The sequence below is a fragment of the Stegostoma tigrinum genome, chromosome 7, assembly GCF_030684315.1.
Source record: "Stegostoma tigrinum isolate sSteTig4 chromosome 7, sSteTig4.hap1, whole genome shotgun sequence".
Taxonomy (NCBI): domain Eukaryota; kingdom Metazoa; phylum Chordata; class Chondrichthyes; order Orectolobiformes; family Stegostomatidae; genus Stegostoma; species Stegostoma tigrinum.
Window position 1 is genome coordinate 63,414,284 of NC_081360.1, and position 18,519 is coordinate 63,432,802.

At 40.7% G+C, this 18,519-nt stretch overlaps 1 protein-coding gene across 3 annotated transcripts in view; it reads left to right on the top strand.

The window, feature by feature from the left end:
* The window catches only part of ttc21b (tetratricopeptide repeat domain 21B), a 100,944-nt gene that overhangs the window by 31,330 nt on the left and 51,095 nt on the right, over positions 1–18,519 (top strand). For all 3 annotated transcript variants that reach the window (XM_048534597.2, XM_048534595.2, XM_048534594.2), the window contains exons 12-17: positions 6,466–6,595; positions 7,025–7,182; positions 10,588–10,812; positions 11,697–11,935; positions 13,437–13,509; positions 14,015–14,125. In XM_048534597.2, coding sequence (XP_048390554.1) covers positions 6,466–6,595; positions 7,025–7,182; positions 10,588–10,812; positions 11,697–11,935; positions 13,437–13,509; positions 14,015–14,125 — 936 coding nt within the window. The remainder of the gene's footprint in view (positions 1–6,465; positions 6,596–7,024; positions 7,183–10,587; positions 10,813–11,696; positions 11,936–13,436; positions 13,510–14,014; positions 14,126–18,519) is intronic.

Below are 18,519 nucleotides of genomic sequence, written 5' to 3' on the forward strand. Positions count from 1 at the left end.
CTCTTTCCACACAGACCTCTGTGCCAAGTGTATGCCTTATTTGGAATTATCCATGATAGTGACCAATCCTAAATGTTTCATCCAGATCTATGCTGCCTTTGATAGAGACAGCAGTTACTGACTTCCGGCGATCTTAGCTCTTAGCAGTCTGAATAACTGATTCAGCATAGTTCCACTGACATAACTGCCCATTGTAAAGCCTCTTATCACTTCCTGACAGTGACCAAACAGGTAGATGAGAGTAAACCGGTTGATGTGGTGTTGACCAAACAGGTAGATGAGAGTAAACTGGTTGATGTGGTGCATATGGATTTCAGCAAGGCATTCGATAAGGTTCCCCACAGTAGGCTATTGTACAAAATGCGGAGGACTAGGATTGTAGGAGATATAGCAGTTTGGATCAGAAATTGGCTTGCTGAAAGAAGACAGAGGGTGGTAGTTGATGGGAAATGTTCATCCTGGAGACCAGTTACTAGTGGTGTACCGCAAGGGTCGGTGTTGGGTCCACTGCTGTTTGTCATTTTAATAAATGACCTGGATGATGGCGTAGAAGGATGGGTCAGTAAATTTGCAGACAACAGTAAGGTCGGTGGAGTTGTGGATAGTGGCAAAGGATGCTGTAGGTTGCAGAGAGACATAGATAAGCTGCAGAGCTGGGGTGAGAGGTGGCAAATGGAGTTTAATGCGGACAAGTGTGAGGTGATACACTTTGGTAGGAGTAACTGGAAGGCAAAGTACTGGGCTAATGGTAAGATTCTTGGTAGTGTAGATGAGCAGAGAGATCTCGGTGTCCATGTACACAGATCCTTGAAAGTTGTCACCCAGGTTGACAGGGCTGTTAAGAAGGCACACGGTGTTTTAGCTTTTATTAATAGAGGGATTGAGTTCCGGAGCCAAGAGGTTATGCTGCAGCTGTACAAAACTCTGGTGCGGAAGGGAAGGTCTTACGAGGAAAGGCTGAGGGACTTGAGGCTGTTTTCGTTAGAGAGAAGAAGGTTGAGAGGTGGCTTAATTGAGACATATAAAATAATCAGAGGGTTGGATAGGGACAGCCTTTTTCTAGGATGGTGACGGCGAGCACGAGGGGGCATAGCTTTAAATTGAGGGGTGAAAGATATAGGACAGATGTCATAGGTAGTTTCTTTACTCAGAGTAGTAGTAAGGGAATGGAATGCTTTGCCTGCAATGGTAGTAGATTCGCCAACTTTAAGTACATTTTAAGTCAAGATTGGATAAGCATGTGGACGTACATGGAATAGTGTAGGTTAGACGGGCTTCAGATCAGTATGACAGGTCGGCACAACATCGAGGGCTGAAGGGCCTGTATGTGCTGTAATGTTCTATGTTCTATGTTCCTGTTATCTTCAGCCTTATCCAACATTTCCATAGTAAAATAAAGAACTGTAGATACTGGAGATCAGAAATGCAAACAAAGAAGTACTGGAGAAACATGGCAGATTTGGCAGCATCTGTGGAGAGGGACAGAGTTAATGCTTTGAGTCCGGTGACCCTTCTTAAGAACATTCTGTCTTTATAACTTTCTGTTTTTATTTGAGATGCTTTCTCTGTTGACAGGCAATTCGTCTCTATCCTGTTGAATTCCATATATTCTAACCTAATAAATGGAGTCAGATAAAGGGTAAATATCACCAAACAGTTTAACTTTATGTAGAGTTATCCAGAATGCCATCTAAAAGGGTAATTGAAGAATATTAAAGCCAGTGCTACGTTTAAGAGCTTAGACTATATGGTACAGGAGCAGAATTAGGCCATTCAGTCCATCAAGTCGTCTGCTCTATTCAATCATGGCTGATATGTTTCTCAACACCGTTCTCCTGCCATCTCCCAATAAACCTTGATCTCCTTAGTAATCAAAAGCTATCCTATCTCTGTCTTACATGTACTCAATGACTTGGTCTCCACAACCCTCTACAGCAATGAGTTCCACTGATTAGCTACCCTCTGGTTGAAGACATTCACCCTCATCTCCATTCTGAAGGGTTGTCCCTTCACTCTGAGGTTGTACCCTTGGGACTTAGTCTCTGCTAATATCGAAAATATCTTCTCCACGTACACTGTATCCAGGCCTCTTATTAGTCTGTAAGTTTCAATCAGATATCCTCTCATTGGTCTAAACTCCAAGCACAGACCCAGAGTCTTCACTTGTTCCTTATGTGACACGCCCTTCATCCCAGGGATCATTCTTGAAGCCCTGCTTTTCATCCTGCCCAAAGCCAGAGCATCCTTCTCGGATACGGGGTCCAGAACTGCTCACAATACTTCATATGCAGCCTGATCAGATCCTTATACAGCCTCAACAGTACATTTCTGCTTTTGTAATCTAGCCCTCAAAATGAATGCCAACATTGCGTTTGCCTTCCTACCCACAGATTCAATCTGCATATTAACCTTGAGAGAAACCTGGACTAGTCTTCCAAGTTCCTTTTGTGCTTCAGATTTCTGAAGCTTCTCCCTATATAGAAAATAGTCTACACCTCTTCTTCCTACCAAAGTGCATAAGCTCACCCTTTCCTGCATTGCATTCCACCTGCCACTCCTTTGCCACTTACTTAGCCTGTCCACGTTCTTCTGCAACCTCCCTGTTTCATCATCACTACCTGTTCCCCCTCCTATTTTTGTGTCAACTGCAAAATTAGCAATGATGCCCTCAGTTCCTTCATCCAGATCATTAATGTATAACGTGAATAGTTGTGGTCTGAACACTGACCCCTGCAGTATTCCACTAGGCAGTGGCTACCATCCTGAAAAAGACCCTTTGCCAGTCAGCCAGTCTTTTTGTCATGCCAGTTCCTTGCCCCTATCACCCAAGGTCTGGTATCTTATTTAGCAGCCTCCTGTGCAGCACTTTGTTAAAGACCATTTGGAAATCCAAATGGATCATGTCTGCTGGCTTTCCTTTCTCTAACTTGCTCATTACCTCAAAAAGAATTCAAACAGATTTGACAGACGTGGCTTTACCTTGATGAAGCCATCTTGACTCAGCCCTATTTTATCATATACTTTTAAGTATTCCACAATCTCATCCTTACTATTGGACTTTAAAATCTTCTGAATAACCAAAGTCAGGCTAACTGGCCTATCCTAAATGGTGGTGTTACATCAGCCATTTTCCGGACCTCTGGGGCACTCCTGATTCCAGTCATTCCAGAAGCCCCTACAATCTCCTCAGCTGTCTCCTTCAGAGCTCTAGGGTGTCGCCCATCTAGTCTAGGTGATTTGTCCACCTATACACCTTCCACTTTACCCAGCACCTTCTCCTTAGTATCTGTCAAATGCATATGTTCCCATGAAATTGGTATAAAACACTGTTCTAGAGGGAAATGGCTGTCCAATCAGGTGCTATGTTTTACTGGAGTTATCACTTCTGCCCTATGATTTTAAAGTAGTTAATTGAATGTACTGTTTCTGTTGCATGTGCAACAGATTGAAGCCTTAAAGTCAGCTTTTTAAGTTTTCAAAAACATTTCTGAGCAATGTTCCTATAAATCCTAGAAGTTGAATTTTTTTAAACCTCTCTTTCTGATTTATTCCTCAAATCAGAACAAATGCAAACGTGTAAAGTATAGACCCAGTATGGTTAAACATATTGGCCTGGATTTCCTGATGACCAGATAATAAGTCGAAGTTGTGTATCCCAGATATAACAGAATCAGGAAGAATTGTGCAGGTAATTGAGGATTCCACTGGGCAGTCCCCATATTCTGGAACCCATTTATTCATATAAGTATCCATTTAAATCAGATGTAGAGACCAAAGCTGTTCGCAATATATTTGGTGTGATCCGGATCGTGTCTTGGATAATTTTAGCAAGGATAAGCCATGGAACTTAATTGCGAGTTGAGATTGATGCAGAAAGACCCCAAAAACTCTCCTTCCTGTGCTTACTGCAGTCTTTCCCATTTAAATAATATTCAGCTTTTTAAGGTTTTAGAGTAGATCTGTAGCTGGGGTTGTGGGTGTTGAGGTTGGTTGGCTCGCTGAGCAGGTTTGCCGTTCCACAGATATTTTGTTACTGTGCTTGGTGACATCCTTAGTGCAGCCTCTGAAGCTTCGGTGTGTTTTCTCGCCTGGATTTTAAACCCTGGGGTCTGTTGCGATGGAATGCCTCACTTCCGAGTTTCCTCTGTAGTGGAATGCATATGGGGTCGAGTTCAATGTCTTTATTAACAGCATGCTTCGTGGAGTGCCATGCTTCCAGGAATTCTCGTGCTTGCCTCTGCCTAGCCTGTCCCAGGATCTTGGTGTTGTCCCAGTCGAAGTGTTGGTTCTCCTTGTCCATGTGAATTGAGATGAGTGAATATTGATTGTGTCTTTTTGTAGCCACTTGGTGTTCATGTACTCTTGTTGTTAGTTTCCTTCCTTTTTGTCCTGTGTTGTGTTTCTCGCAGTCTCTGCAGGACATCTTGTAGATGACATTGGTCCTGTCCATGGCGGAGAGTGGGTTTTTCGTTTGGCATGGCCACTTTTCGTAGGGTTGATGTGTGCGCTCTGATGCCCGGTGGTCATAGAAGTCTTGTGAGTTCTGACGTGTTCCTGATGCAGGGTAATGTGATGAGGGTCTTGGGGAGTGTAGAATCTTTCTGATGCTGTTCCTGTAGGAATCTCCTGACCCCAGTTTTTTGGTTATCCATTTTCCTTGAGCACTTGGAAGAGGTATTCGTCCTCCTCTTGGCATATTTCCATGTTGTTGCAGTGTGTTGTTGCCCTTTTTAAATAGTGTTCGCATGCAGCTTCATTTGTGTTGGGATGGTTACTATTGAAGTTCAAGACGCTCATGAGAATTCCTGGAAGCACGGCACTCCATGAAGCAGGCTATTAATAAACACACTGAAGTCGACCCCCGTGTACATTCCACTACAAAGGAAACCCGGAAGTGAGGCAATCTATCACAACGGACTCCAGAGTTTAAAAATCAGGCAGGAAAACACACCGACTCTTCATCAGAGGCTGCACTGAGGATGTTACTGAGCACGGTAATGAAACGTCTGTGGAACAACAAACCAGCTCAGCGAGCCAATCAATCTCAATATTCAGCTCTTATATTATTCCTGCCAAAGTGTATGACCAGAATATTCTATCTGCCAACTTTTTACGCATTCACTTAACCTGTCTAGATTCCTCTGTCGTTGTTTTCTTCAAGGTGTGCGGTCAAGCAGCCAAGCTGAGGCTCTGAGCACAGATCAATATGCCAACACATTAACTTCTAGCTTCTCCAGCCACCTCACAGGTCCATGCAACAGCTAGAGAAATTAGACTGAATATAGCCCCCTCTGGATTCCTTCCATCATCTTATTACTTGCCTTCTCGCTTATTTTGTGTCATTTTCAAACTTCCCAATTAGTATCTTCACTGCTCTGATCCAAATCATTAATAAGTTTTGGACATAATTGTGGCCCTAGTACTGTTTCCAATAGTTCCACATGTTTTAGGTTTCCATCCTGAATTTGCCTACTTTATCCCAATTCTGTCCTGACACCCCCGCTCTGCCCTGGGACTGGATAACCTTTCTTCCCTTTTCTACTGATGTCACCGTCACCCCTAGTGACTGACACTGGCCCCCCTCCCCCAGGGAACCTGGCACACACACTCTAAATATGGCAAGTGACTGCTATGAAAAAGCAGCCTCCTAACCCCACTTCTGACTATACTGCACTGCAGGAAACCTGTCAGATTTACGTTATGGCTTCGCATTTTGAAAAGAGGCCCAAACAAATTTTGTCAGAAATGTGGATTATAGGGAATAAAATGGATATCTGAGTGTGATTGCCAAATCTTGGAAAATCTGGTCTATTATTTTGATTACTGCTGACAGCCCAAAATGCAAAACACTGGAAAATAATACTTGTAAACATGCAGTACAGTATTTCAACAATGGAATTTATTCCAAAGCATGTGCTTTCAATAAAACAAATGCCAAATGTTTTTCTGCAAATCTGAAATAAAAGTAGAAAATGCCGGTAACAGTCAACAGGTTAAGCAGCTTCTCGAAAAAATTAGAAGCTATACATGTTTTGAGAGAACTTGAAGAATATCTGATTTGTTTTAAGTTTTTTTAAAATTTATTGGATGTGGGTGTCACTGGCAGGACCAACATTCATTGCCCATCTGTAATTGCCCGGAGGGCAGTTAAGAGTCAACCACACTGCTGTCGGGAGGCACACGAGGGCCAGAGGTCTTCCCTAAAGGGCGCTAATCGGCAATGATTTTGTGATCATCATTAAGATCTTATTTCCAGATTATTTTTGAATTAACATTCCACCAACTGTAAGGCAGGCTTCAACCCTGGTCCCCAAAACATTCCCTGCATCTCTGTATTAATAGGCCGCCAATAATGGCACTAAGCCGGCCTCAATCCTGTGTAGTTGTTTTATGTACTTTATGTACACTGGACTTATTGTACATTAAGTTTTCTAAAATCATGACAGCTTTGTTTTTTTTTTGCAGCCTGGAGCTCCTAGTCAGCCGCTATCTCCATTACTGAAACATTGTGCTTCAGTGCTGGACACAGTTGTGAAAACAATACCGGGACTATTAGAAGCTGCCTTTCTAATGGCCAAAGTTAAATACTTAGCAGGTATTTATATTGTACTGTGAATTGAACAATAAAACTCATATTTTTAATGTAACCTGTTCACTGCGAGAACAATGATTTTGTAAATCATGAAGCATGTCCTGATATTTTTAAATCTATAACTCAATGGATTAACAGGATACTCAAAGATAAGAACATAGACATTTTTTTTGTTAAAAATACCTGCAAAATTATGATATATTGAGAATTTTATTGTATTTTGTTCCTGGAGATTTTAAAAAAGCAGGAAAAGTACTGGTCAGCTTTAAAGAACTTGTAACTGAGAAGTCATCTTTCAGAAAAGTTACAAGAAAGGATACCATAGGATTATTTGTGCAATAGGCATGACAAGCTCAGAATTTATGAATGAAAATGTTACAGCTTGAACGGGATTGAATCTTCCACTGTTTGTTGCATTTTCTTTTTTAAAAGGTGATGTTGACGCTGCCCAGTGCAACCTACAGCATTGCTTAGAACAGAATCCTTCATATGCTGATGCGCACCTCCTGATGGCTCAAGTTTACCTGTCTCAAGAAAATTTTAAACTCTGCTCCCATTCTCTGGAACTATGTTTGAGTTATAATTTTGAGGTAAATTTAATTGCATTCACTAAATAACATAAGGTTTTTGATTAAATTGTAGTTGTTTTTTTAAATTGTAATTTATTCTTCAATTTTTAGTTTTAATCTGACTTTTACCCTAAAACACAGTTTTACTTCATTCATGATTTCTTTTTCACTGAATTTTACTACATGTTTATTAAATTCTACTACTAGACTTTCTACTTATCCATGACAGTTTAGCTAATTGCATCACTACAGGGCTATTGACTGCCGTAGGGTTCTGTGTCTGAACTGAGATGGCTGACTTGAACAATTTGATGTTGTCAGGCACTGTCTCTGTTCTCATGGGGTATCTGTCTGAAGGAAGCTTAAGATGTGCGTGCTGCAGCCCTCTGTGGTCATATTTTTGATTACAGATAGGGAAGGGAAGATAAAAATCCTTATTCTGAAAGGCAACACCTAAGTCTGCATAACTGATCGCATTGGCTTATTGATATTTAAATTAAATAGCTATTCTGCAGCTAGCCAAATCATGATTACTTAGACCTGTACAATGGGCAGAACATTTAGCTCTTAATGGGGCCAGCATGGAGTTGCATATGCATAGAAATTTATGCTGCCAGCTGGCATGCTGGTTCACCAGCATAATTTGGGGCATGTGCCATCTTCTCGGCAAGGAAACATGCGGTTCTGTTGTTGGGGGGTGGTGTGGTGGTCATGGGAGTTGTTGCTATTCCCCTCTAGGACTTTTTGACAAGAATGGATAACTGATTAACAGGAATTAAAGGCCAATAGAGGCCTTTGTCATGGGTTGAAAGGATATTTTTCACTGAATTCCAATGCCCCCACCCCCTCATGAGATATCAGAGTTGGCCAGCTGCCTGGGGATAGGCTTCGTGTGGCATTCTATGGAGCTTCAGTATACCAGGCTTGTCTGCCTAACTTTCCTTTCTTGCATAATTGTGGCTAGATTCTCAGTCTTAAGTTTATTTGTAGAGGAGAAGACTGAGTTACGGGCTACTAGAATTGAAAGGATTGAGGTTAGTAAGGAGGGAGTGTTATCAATGCCAGAAGGTGTGAAGGTAGATAAATCCCCTGGGCCGGATGGGATTTTCTGAGGATTCTCTGGGAAGCTGGAGAGGAGGTGGCGGAGCCTTTCGCCATGATCTTTGAGTCCTCATTGTCTACAGGTTTAGTACCAGAGGACTGGAGGATTGCAAATGTTGCACTCTTGTTCAAGAAGGGCAGTAGAGATGACCCAGGTAATTACAGACCAGTGAGCCTTACGTCTGTTGTAGTGTAAATCTCGACCCCCAGTGGGGTGTCTCAATTCCATGCTCAGTCAATGAACACAGTTGGTCTGGCTGTTTAAGTCTTTAGTCTTTATTTCTTCAATTGACCGGGTACAGATCATCCGGAAAACACAAAAGTTGAGCACTTCTATATTCCTCGGAGGAGCTGCACACCATAGGTTAATACAAAGACATTTTTTATACTTAAAGCAGGGTACGTGGTGTGATTGCATAGTGTTTTCAAACAATTACCAATCAATACATGATATTGTATCCCTTTCATTTGCACATAATTGTGCTGGTACTAGAGAGTACAGTTATTAAGGCACTGATCGAAAAGATTCTCTGTCCGAGATAGTGCCGTGTATTTTGAGTGTGGTCTGATCAATTCCATTGTCCTGTGATCTTTCACAATTTATTAAACGTCTCAATATGGGCAAAGTCTTTCTTTGGATTTTACATACAGTAAAATGCCCATCCCCACCCCCACATTGGATCTGCTTATTGGTTGGTATTATTTTTATTTTATTTCATTCCTGCTTCTTTTGAAGGTTTCAATCTAGCCAAAATGCTTGATCAAGCTAAGTTTTCTATTAACTCTAGTGTTCTACTAACAAGTCTGACTATTCTCCTGTATTGGCTGATCATTTGTTCTTGGTTTCAAATAGACTTTCATTTCCAGTAGAGAATGAATAATGGAAATCACGCATGTTTTTGACCAGATGCCCTTTTATTCTCTTTTTTTGAAAAAAAATTCTTTTATACTAAGTAGAAGTGTGAATGCACAATTAAAGATTTAGTAGATGACATGGATAATAGATGAAAATCAACTGAAAAACAAAGTAGTCAAAGGAGCTTTACTTGGGAAGGTAGTTGTAAATTTTAAGCTTCCTTTAAATTCAAGGACATAGTTTTTTTTTTAAATCAGGAAGGATTTCTAGGATTGAAGTCTTTTAAACAGTCGTCAGTACCATTTTCATCTCCTCTGGTAGTGAAACAGTTTGCTCCTATATGTTGTAAGATGTAGATAGCATTCAGACTTTGATGGAGAGGCAAGTAATGATCCCTCCGCACAAGTGCAGGCAACGGTGATTTCTGCAAAGGCACGTAGCCATTTCCCATCAGTTCAATGGCAGTACCATTGCTGAATCCATCAACATCAACATCCTGAGATAACAAGGTGTGGAGCTAGATGAGCACAGCAGGCCAAGCAGCGTCAGAGGAGCAGGAAGGCTGATGTTTCGGGCCTAGCCCCTTCTTCAGAAAAATAATTTCTGAAGAAGGGTCTAGGCCCAGAACGTCAGCCTTCCTGCTCCTCTGATGCTGCTTGGCCTGCTGTGTTCATCCAGCTCTACATCTTGTTATCCCAAGATTCTCCAGCATCTGCAGTTCCTACTATCTCTGAAACAGCACCAACATCCTGGTAACTTTGTTAAATAAAAATTAACTAGATCTCTTGTCTAAATACTGTGGCTATGGGTGCAGATCAAAGGCAGGGAATTCTGTGATGAATAATTCATTTAATTCTCCAAAGCCTGTTCACTATCTACAAGGCAAGGTCAGGAATGTGATTGAATACTGTCCATTTTTCAAGGTGAGTATTCCTGAAGAAGCTGACCACTATCCAGGGAAAAGCAGCCAGCTTGATCAGCACCTCATCTTACCATGTAAACATTGACTCCCTTCCACACCAAGTCACACTGGCAGCTGAGTGTACCATCCATAGCAAACACTGCAGCAACTCGCCCTGGCTCTTTTGACAACACTTCTCAAATCCACAAACTCAACTACCTTGGAGGAAACAGGCAGCAAACACTTGGGTCAGCTCACTACCAAAACGCTTCCTCCCAGTTACATAGCACTGTAATTTGGATTGCTTTGTAGTTACCTCACTGTCATGGATCAAAGTCTTTGTTCTCTCCCAAACAACCCTGTGGGTGTCGTAACATCATGTGGACTATGACAGTATGAGGATGGGCTATAAATGCTGATGTTATCAATAATGTTTAAATCCTTTGAACAAGTTGAAAAATAAGCTCTTTTCAGTACGTACACATGTTGCAAAGTCTCAGCAAATAAGCTGAAAACAACAAGAGGGCTTTGATTTTGTCCGTTACTTAAAATGATTTTCCCCTTTCAGATTCGTGAGCATCCCCTGTATCACTTGATTAGAGCTCAAACTCAGAAGAAAATGGGTGATATTCAGGAAGCCATTAAAACCTTGAAGATTGCTGCAGGCTTGCCTGCAATGAGGAAAACAGGAAGTACATCCAAATCAAAAGGCAAAAAAATTGAATTTAGTGCAACTGATCGTGTTTCTGTTTTTCTGGAGCTAGCAGAGGCTCACCGCATGAATGGAGAACAGGTAATGAAAGAAGTTAATTTTTCATGCCTTCCATTTATGCTTTTCTTGCCTCTGAACTTGACTATTCCAAAACTATCCTTGCTAATTTCCCACATTCTACCCACCACAATTTTGATGTCAACTGAACCTTTTTGCTGCCTATTTCATAACTTGCTCCTCATCTAGTTTCCTTTTCACTCCTTATGCAGTCTACTCCACATTGGTTCCCAATCAAGCAACATCTAGATACTAAAATTCTAATTCTTGTCTCAAATTCCTCCGTGGTGTAGCCTAACTTTTTGCCTTTAATCTCTTTCAGCTCAACAGTCCCCTGAGGTATTTGTATTAATGTAATTCTGTGCCCTCTTCAAAGCCCCTGTTTTAATTGTTCCGCCATGGAAGTTGTAGCCAACCCTAAGCTTTGGAGTTCCCTTACCCCACCTCTCTGCCTCTATGTCACTTTCCTCCTTTAAGGAGTCCTTTTAGAACCTATCATTTTGATTGCGCTTTTGTTCATCTCACCTAACATCTTACGTGGCTTGGTGCCATATTTCATTTTCTCACGCTCTTGTGAAATGCGTTCAGGTTTTGTATGATGAGTTCTTGTAGGATATACATTTATAAATCAATCCTCCATGTTAAAATATGGGTCTTATCATAAACGTATTATTCAAATTTTGCCTGGTTGTAATTTCTAATATGGTAAACTTAACTTCAAGGATGCTGGGAATTAGCCTTTTTTTTTGAACAGAAAGATCATTAACTAGATACTGTGCAGATCATGCTGACATCCAGCACAATACATGCGGGATGTAAATTACTTGCATCTGTTTCACTAATAAATTTTGGATGCAATATATGTTGATGTTTCTAATAACAATAGAAAAGCATTTGTTTTTGTCCAGCACGAAGCTGCCAAAGTGATGCAAGATGCCATCAATGAATTTTCGGGCACCTCTGAAGAGTTACGTGTTACAATTGCTAATGCAGACCTTGCTGTTGTACGTGGGGATATAGAGCTGGCTCTTGGTATGCTGCGGAATGTTACACCTGAGCAACCTTATTTTATTCAAGCAAAAGAGAAGATGGCTGCCATATACTTAAACCAGAGGAAAGATAAACAGTTATATGCAAGCTGCTACAGGTGAAAGAATTTTCTTTTACAGACTGTGCAACATTTCTCTTATTTGTTTGTAATATATTGAAAGTGGAAAATTACTTCACTTGTAAGTAATTTTGAAGGTGACATTAACTGAACAGTGATCAACTGGTTGTGTGACAGCCCCACGGCAGTTATCCTTTGTGGAAGTTGGAAGTTTTATATTCGAAGGGTAAAAGGGTAGACAAATGGAATGTTGACCTTTTATTTAAAAGTGAATGGAGAACAAAAGAAGGTAATGTTGCTAAAACTTGACAAGGTACCAGTCAGATCACATCTGAAATACTGTGAATAGTTTTAGACACTTTATCTAAGTTGAGATATACTGGCATTGGAGACAGTCCAAAGACATTTTGCTAGTCTGAAACCAGATATGGAGGGAATGTCTTAAGAGGAAAGGTTGAGTGGGTTGGGCTTGTACTTTAGAATTTGTAAGAATCAAAGGTGACCTTATTGGCGCACACAAGGTTCTTGGGGAACTTGACAAGGTAGATGCAAAACTGTTGTTTCATTTGTGGGAGAATTTAGGATCAGAGAGGGGTCACATATTTGACACTGAAGTGAGGAGAAATTTCTTCTCTTGGAGGGAAGTGAATCTGGAATTCTTTATCGGAGAGGGTTATTGAAACCAGGTCATTAAATATATTCAAAGCTGAGATTGACAGATTTTTAATCAATAAAATGGAGTTGAGGACTGGCAGATCATCCATGAGCTAATTGAATGGCCATGCTAATGCAATGGACTAAATGGCTGCCTTCTACTCCTATGTCTTTTGTCATTTAGAAGCTCTCCCTGTTGAGCAGGAAGCTAACTTCAAGCACATGAAACTCACATGCTTAATGGCAAAAGCCACCTAAGAACCTCACACCTTTGCTCACTTCACAAACACTAGTGAAGTCTTATAATTGATCTTTTTCCAACAGGGCAGAAAAAAAAAACAACCATTGGATACCACTGTTCTTTCTTCACTCCATTCAGACAAAAGTGATTCACTGTCCTCACCCACTAACTTGAATGAAAATTGTGGCCTATGGGAGAGGGACAGCAAAATTCACCTGCATTGCACTCAACTGCTCTTTGCTCAGAAAGTTTACCCACCCATCTGTTTGTCCCATCATCTTAACCAGTTACTCTTCCCCTTTGTTCCATGTTATCCTCTCGTCCTTTTCTGTTCCCCCTTCTGTCTCTGTGTTTGGTCATATTCCTGATGCACGTCTCTTTCTCATTTTCATCTACTTCCCTTCCACTCATTTCCTGTTTCCTTCTCCGTTTCTATTTGTAACTGGCTTCCTAATTATGCCTTTGATTTTGTGTTGATCCAAGTCAAATGTCACAGGAACTTGGCTAATAAAACTCAAAATGTTCTTCATCGAAGAAGCACAGTGACGTTTCCTTATGGCACAATTTATATGGTATTTGGGTGAAGGTACATTAGGATGAATCTGATAAAACTAATTTTAAGTATGATTTTACATTTGTTCACAGAGACTTGGTTGACAAACTTGCTGGACCCCACACCTATCTTTTGTTAGGTGATGCCTACATGAATATTCAAGAGGTGAAAAATTTATTATTTTTTCAACTAAATTTCTGATGCCATGATCAGTCAATGAATAGAATTTTTATTTTCAAAAAATAGGGCTGGGTGTTTTCTGTCGTTTTCTGTCAGCTTCTCCATTTCAAACTTCTTCATCAGCAAAATAATAAAAGCAGCCTATCTAAATTTGTCAAGCAATCATTGCTCCCACACCCAACTCAACATTCTTGGTAGTGTAGTATATTTCTAGTGTAATTCGTACTGTATTTTTGCGCTATATATTGTTATGGTACAGAGATAGATGCGGTTCCACAGAATACTTGAGAGATTACATGCACCTGAAAGAGTTTATATGGAAATTATGAAATGTATATGGAATTTGAAGGGAGACTAATGTACATGCCAGTCTGAGTATATAATCTAGTACAGGTGGGGCATAGTATAGTTTAACACTGTTATAAATTTATTTTTCTTTTTTAGAAATTAAAATGCTATGAAACTGATGGTGTTTTCTATTCCATTGCAGCCTGAAAAAGCCATTGATGTATATGAACAAGCTCTAAAGAAAAATCCAAGGGATGGAACTTTGGCTAGCAAGATTGGAACAGCACTTGTTAAAACACATAATTACAATAAGGTCAGTTATAAGACATTTTCTATTTTCAACCAAAAGCTACCTTTGTGAGATGACACGTGGAGGATTGTGTGAAGTTTTGGTCTACGTTCATAGAAATAGCGCAGCAAAAGTTCACCAACTCATATCCTGAGATGGAGAGGATGGTCTATGAGGCAGAATTAAATAAATTGCCTATTTATTCTCTGGAATTTTAAAAAAATGAAAGGTGATCTCATTCAAACATATCAAATTCCTGTAGAATTTGAGATTGTGGATGCAGAAAGGATGTTTCCCCTGTCTGGGGTGAGGTTCTTGGACCAGTGAACAAAGCCTCAGAATAAGGAACCAATCATTTAGGAATGAGATGAGAAGGAGTTTATTCATTCAGAGGAACTTAACACTTTGGAAATCTCTGCCACAGTGAAGGTTCGGTCATTAAGTCTATTCAAAATTGAGATTGATAGTTAACTACATATTAAAAAACATTGAGGAATTAGAAATGGTGCAGGGAACACTGTTAAAGTAGAATATTAAGCATGATCTCACTGAATGATGGAATGAACTCAATTGCCCGATACCTATTTCTCTTCCTAGTTCTAATATAGTAATAATGTTCCTATTTTAAACTATGCTGTTTATAATTATTCAGTTGTTCCTAAGAGTGTAAATTGTGTAAAATAGTAAATTGCTTCCTGATCAAACTGCAATTCCTAGGAATACAGGACTTACGAGAACAAGTAGGCCTTTCAGCTATTCAAGCTTAAGATGACAAGGTGTGGAGCTGGATGAAAGCTGATATTTTGGGTCTGTACCCTTCTTTAGAAATGGGGGAGGGGAACGGAGTGCTGAAATAAATAGGGAAAGGTGGAAGTGATGATAGAAGGTAGATAGAGAAGCAGATAGGTGGAGAGAAGACGGACAGGTTAAGGAGGCAGGATGAAGTCAGTAAAGGTGATTGTAGGTAGGGAGTTGGGATGGGGGTTTGGTCAGTGAGGGGTTGGTGGTGGTAGGTGGAGGGAAGAATGACATGCCCAGGAGGTGGGGGTGAGGCTAATAGTTATGAAATGGGGGTGGGGGATAGTCAATGAGGTGAGAGCAGCAGATAGGTGGGAGAAAAGATGGACAGGTCAAGGAGGCGGGGACGAGAGGAGCTGGTCTTGGGATGAGGCTGCAGATAGGGAGATTTTGAAGCTAGTAAAGTCCACATTGAGACCATTGGGCTGCAGGGTTCCCATGCGGAATATGAGGTGCTGTTCCTCCAGCCTTCGGGTGGCATCATTGTGGCGCTGGAGGAGGCCCAGGATGGATATGTTGTCCAAGGAGTGGGAGTGGGAGGGGGAGTTGAAGTGGTTTGCGACTGGAAAGTGTTGTCACCACCCCTCTTTCTATTTATTTGAGAGCCCCTTTTCCCTCCCCGATTTCTGAAGAAGGGTCTAGACCCGAAATGTCCACTTCCCTGCTCCTCTGATGCTGCCTTGCCTGCTGTGTTCATCCAGCTTCACACCTTGTTATCTCAGATACCAGCATCGGCAGTTCCTACTGTCTCTGAGTGAGCTATTCAAGCTTGTTGTGCCATCCAATAACTTGATGGTTGATTTAATGTAGTGTCTACTCTGTTTTCCCATCTGGCCATCATAACCCTTGGCTGTCAAAAATCTACCTAACTCAGCTTTGAACAAGTCCACTGTTTTCTGACAAATAACATTCCACAGACTAACAAGCTCCAAGAAGAAAAATATTCTCTCATGCTATCTTAAAAACGAGACCTCTTATTCTCCACCACGTAAGGGAGCACCTTTCTCATAATTCATCCCAGCAAGACAATTCAGCATCTTATATATTTCAATTACATCATCTCTCATTCTTGTAAACTCTAATGGACTTAAACCCTTCGTCCCAGAAATGAGTCCCCTGAACTTTTTCTGAACTGCTAACACAGTGGAATAAGGGTCGAAAAACTGGACACAGTGCATCAGATGATAAAATGTGAGGCTGGATGAACACAGCAGGCCAAGCAGCATCTCAGGAGCACAAAAGCTGACGTTTCGGGCCTAGACCCTTCATCAGTTCCCATTATCTCTGACACAGTGCATCAGATGTTGTCTCACCAGGGCCCAAAACAATTACACTCTACTCTTATATTTCATCCCTTTGCAATAATTGCTAACATTCCCTTTATCTTCCTAATCACATGCTATCTCAACTCAGGTTGGGACTAGGAGCGCTGCAGTATATCTCAGAGCACATTAGTTAGGGTTGGTAAGTAAGTGATCACAGTTTTCAGTCCTGGTCAATCTAGGAAGCTGTTTCTATGCAAAGAAATTGGTTCCTATCCTCAACAGAGATTGTAGAATTGGCTGCCTAAAACCTACGAAAGTGGACAATCTGTACCTAGTACAGTTATTGGTAATGCTGCAGCCACCCTAAGTTGGCAAGTTACATCAAGATCAAAATGGAGAGAGCAGGCGCATGACTCTCATGTTCTTCACTTCAAGAAAGACCCAGGAACAAAGAGGCTAATGTTGAGGGCAGCTTCTCACATACTGTCCAGCACCTAGACTGTAAAAACAGTAAAGTTGTAAGCAACTTACGGAACCAGAAGTTAGTGTTGAGATCAGACTACTTAAATGAAACACGATTGACACATACAGAGCTACTTTATCTTGTATATCTAAAAATGGAACTCCAGTATGGCCAGCATATTAATTTATGGATATTGCTTTTTAAATTTTTTTCCCCCTCTGGGTTGAGGACGTTTTCAAGAATACCTACTTGAAGGAGACAAAATGACAGTCAGGTGAAATCACAAGCCATTTCAGATAATTTTTCTACTATTTGGTCCAATCCATCTGCAAATAATTTTCCCTGGGTGCACAGATAGCATCTGGATCTGGCATACGAACAAGGGAAACAAATATACTTTCAACAATATGTCAGCAATGTATAAGTACAAGGACATAAATTCTTTCAGATCCAATATGAAGCAGTAGCTGTCACACTCTGGAAGTCTTCAACCCAGCAAAAACACTGCATTTTACCAGACAAGTGCCCTGTTCAAAACGAGAAAGATCTTCAGCAAGATACAACTATCCATGTTTTGCAAGTAGTGATGACAGAATGGCCTGAAATCATCAAGCTGTTACTGTAAGAACATATTGGGCAGCCCAAGATGGCCCAAAAATTGAGAGGAGAAATGCTAAAGTGTATTCTTACAAGCTACCAAAGAATTGAATTGAATCTGAGGAAGGCAAGAAATATGTTTGGTCAGCAGAGCATGAGCAATGAAATCAAGGACCGCATCAACTCATGCAGTGCTTGTTATGAGTACCAAGGTAAGCAAACTAGACATGCCACTCAGACCAGGGATGAAGCTGGCAGTAGACATCTTCACTCTCACAGAAACCGATTGACTTGTCTCTGCAAACCGCTATTATAATCAACTAACTTCACTGACTAACTGTGGGATTGTAGAATTCTGAAAAGCATACTTTAGCCTCTACACCATTTTTGACATCATAATGATGTCAGTTCATTACTGAAGAATTCAGCTGTTTCATAAAGGATTGGAAATTCAACACTATGTGTCATCTCCACACTATTGCCAGTCAAATGGAAAGGCTGCATCGGAAGTTGCCAACAAAATCATAAACAAATTGAACAAATCCAACATAGATATATACAAGGCAGTTCTAGGGTGAACAAATACACCTGCTGAAGCCAGGAAGCGTAGCCCAGCTCAAAGACTAATGTCGCACATGTCCATCTGCTTTGCCTGTAGCAAAAAAGCTACTGAGGCCAGCAGTAACAACATATCTGAGTGACAAAATCATGGTGAAATTGCAAAAAGGCTCATTTAGTTTTGACACCGCTGCCAAACCATTGCCAGAGTTGAGGATTGGAGAGCAAATCAGAGTACAAGCCTTTATCACTGAACAATTGGGACCTATATAGAACAGTTGTTAATTCAGTTACATACCGTGAAAGTGAACAACCAGATAAATTGCAATCACAGGCATGTATGCACCACTGGAGAAGCGCTTCCTCAACTGTAAGTAGTTAGTCCAGAAAATGTGAACTCCACATCTGTGCAGACCACAGACTGACCAGAAGTTCACATCAGCTCAACAACAGAAATGGAACAACAATATGTACCATGTGATTCAATCGATTCTCTGGCCCTTTTTCCAAGAATGGGAATTATTACTGATGATCTGGCTACTTTTGTTATTAAATGAAGATCTCAAGAACAGATCATCAAGTCACTATCTCGACTGCTGTTTGTAGGAGTATGCTGGATACAAATTAGTTGTCACATTTCCAGCATTACAATACTGACTAGCCTTCAAATAATTACTTGGCTGTAAAAATGCTTTGAGATGCCTGGTATTCGTGAGAAGCAGTATGTGAATGTAAGT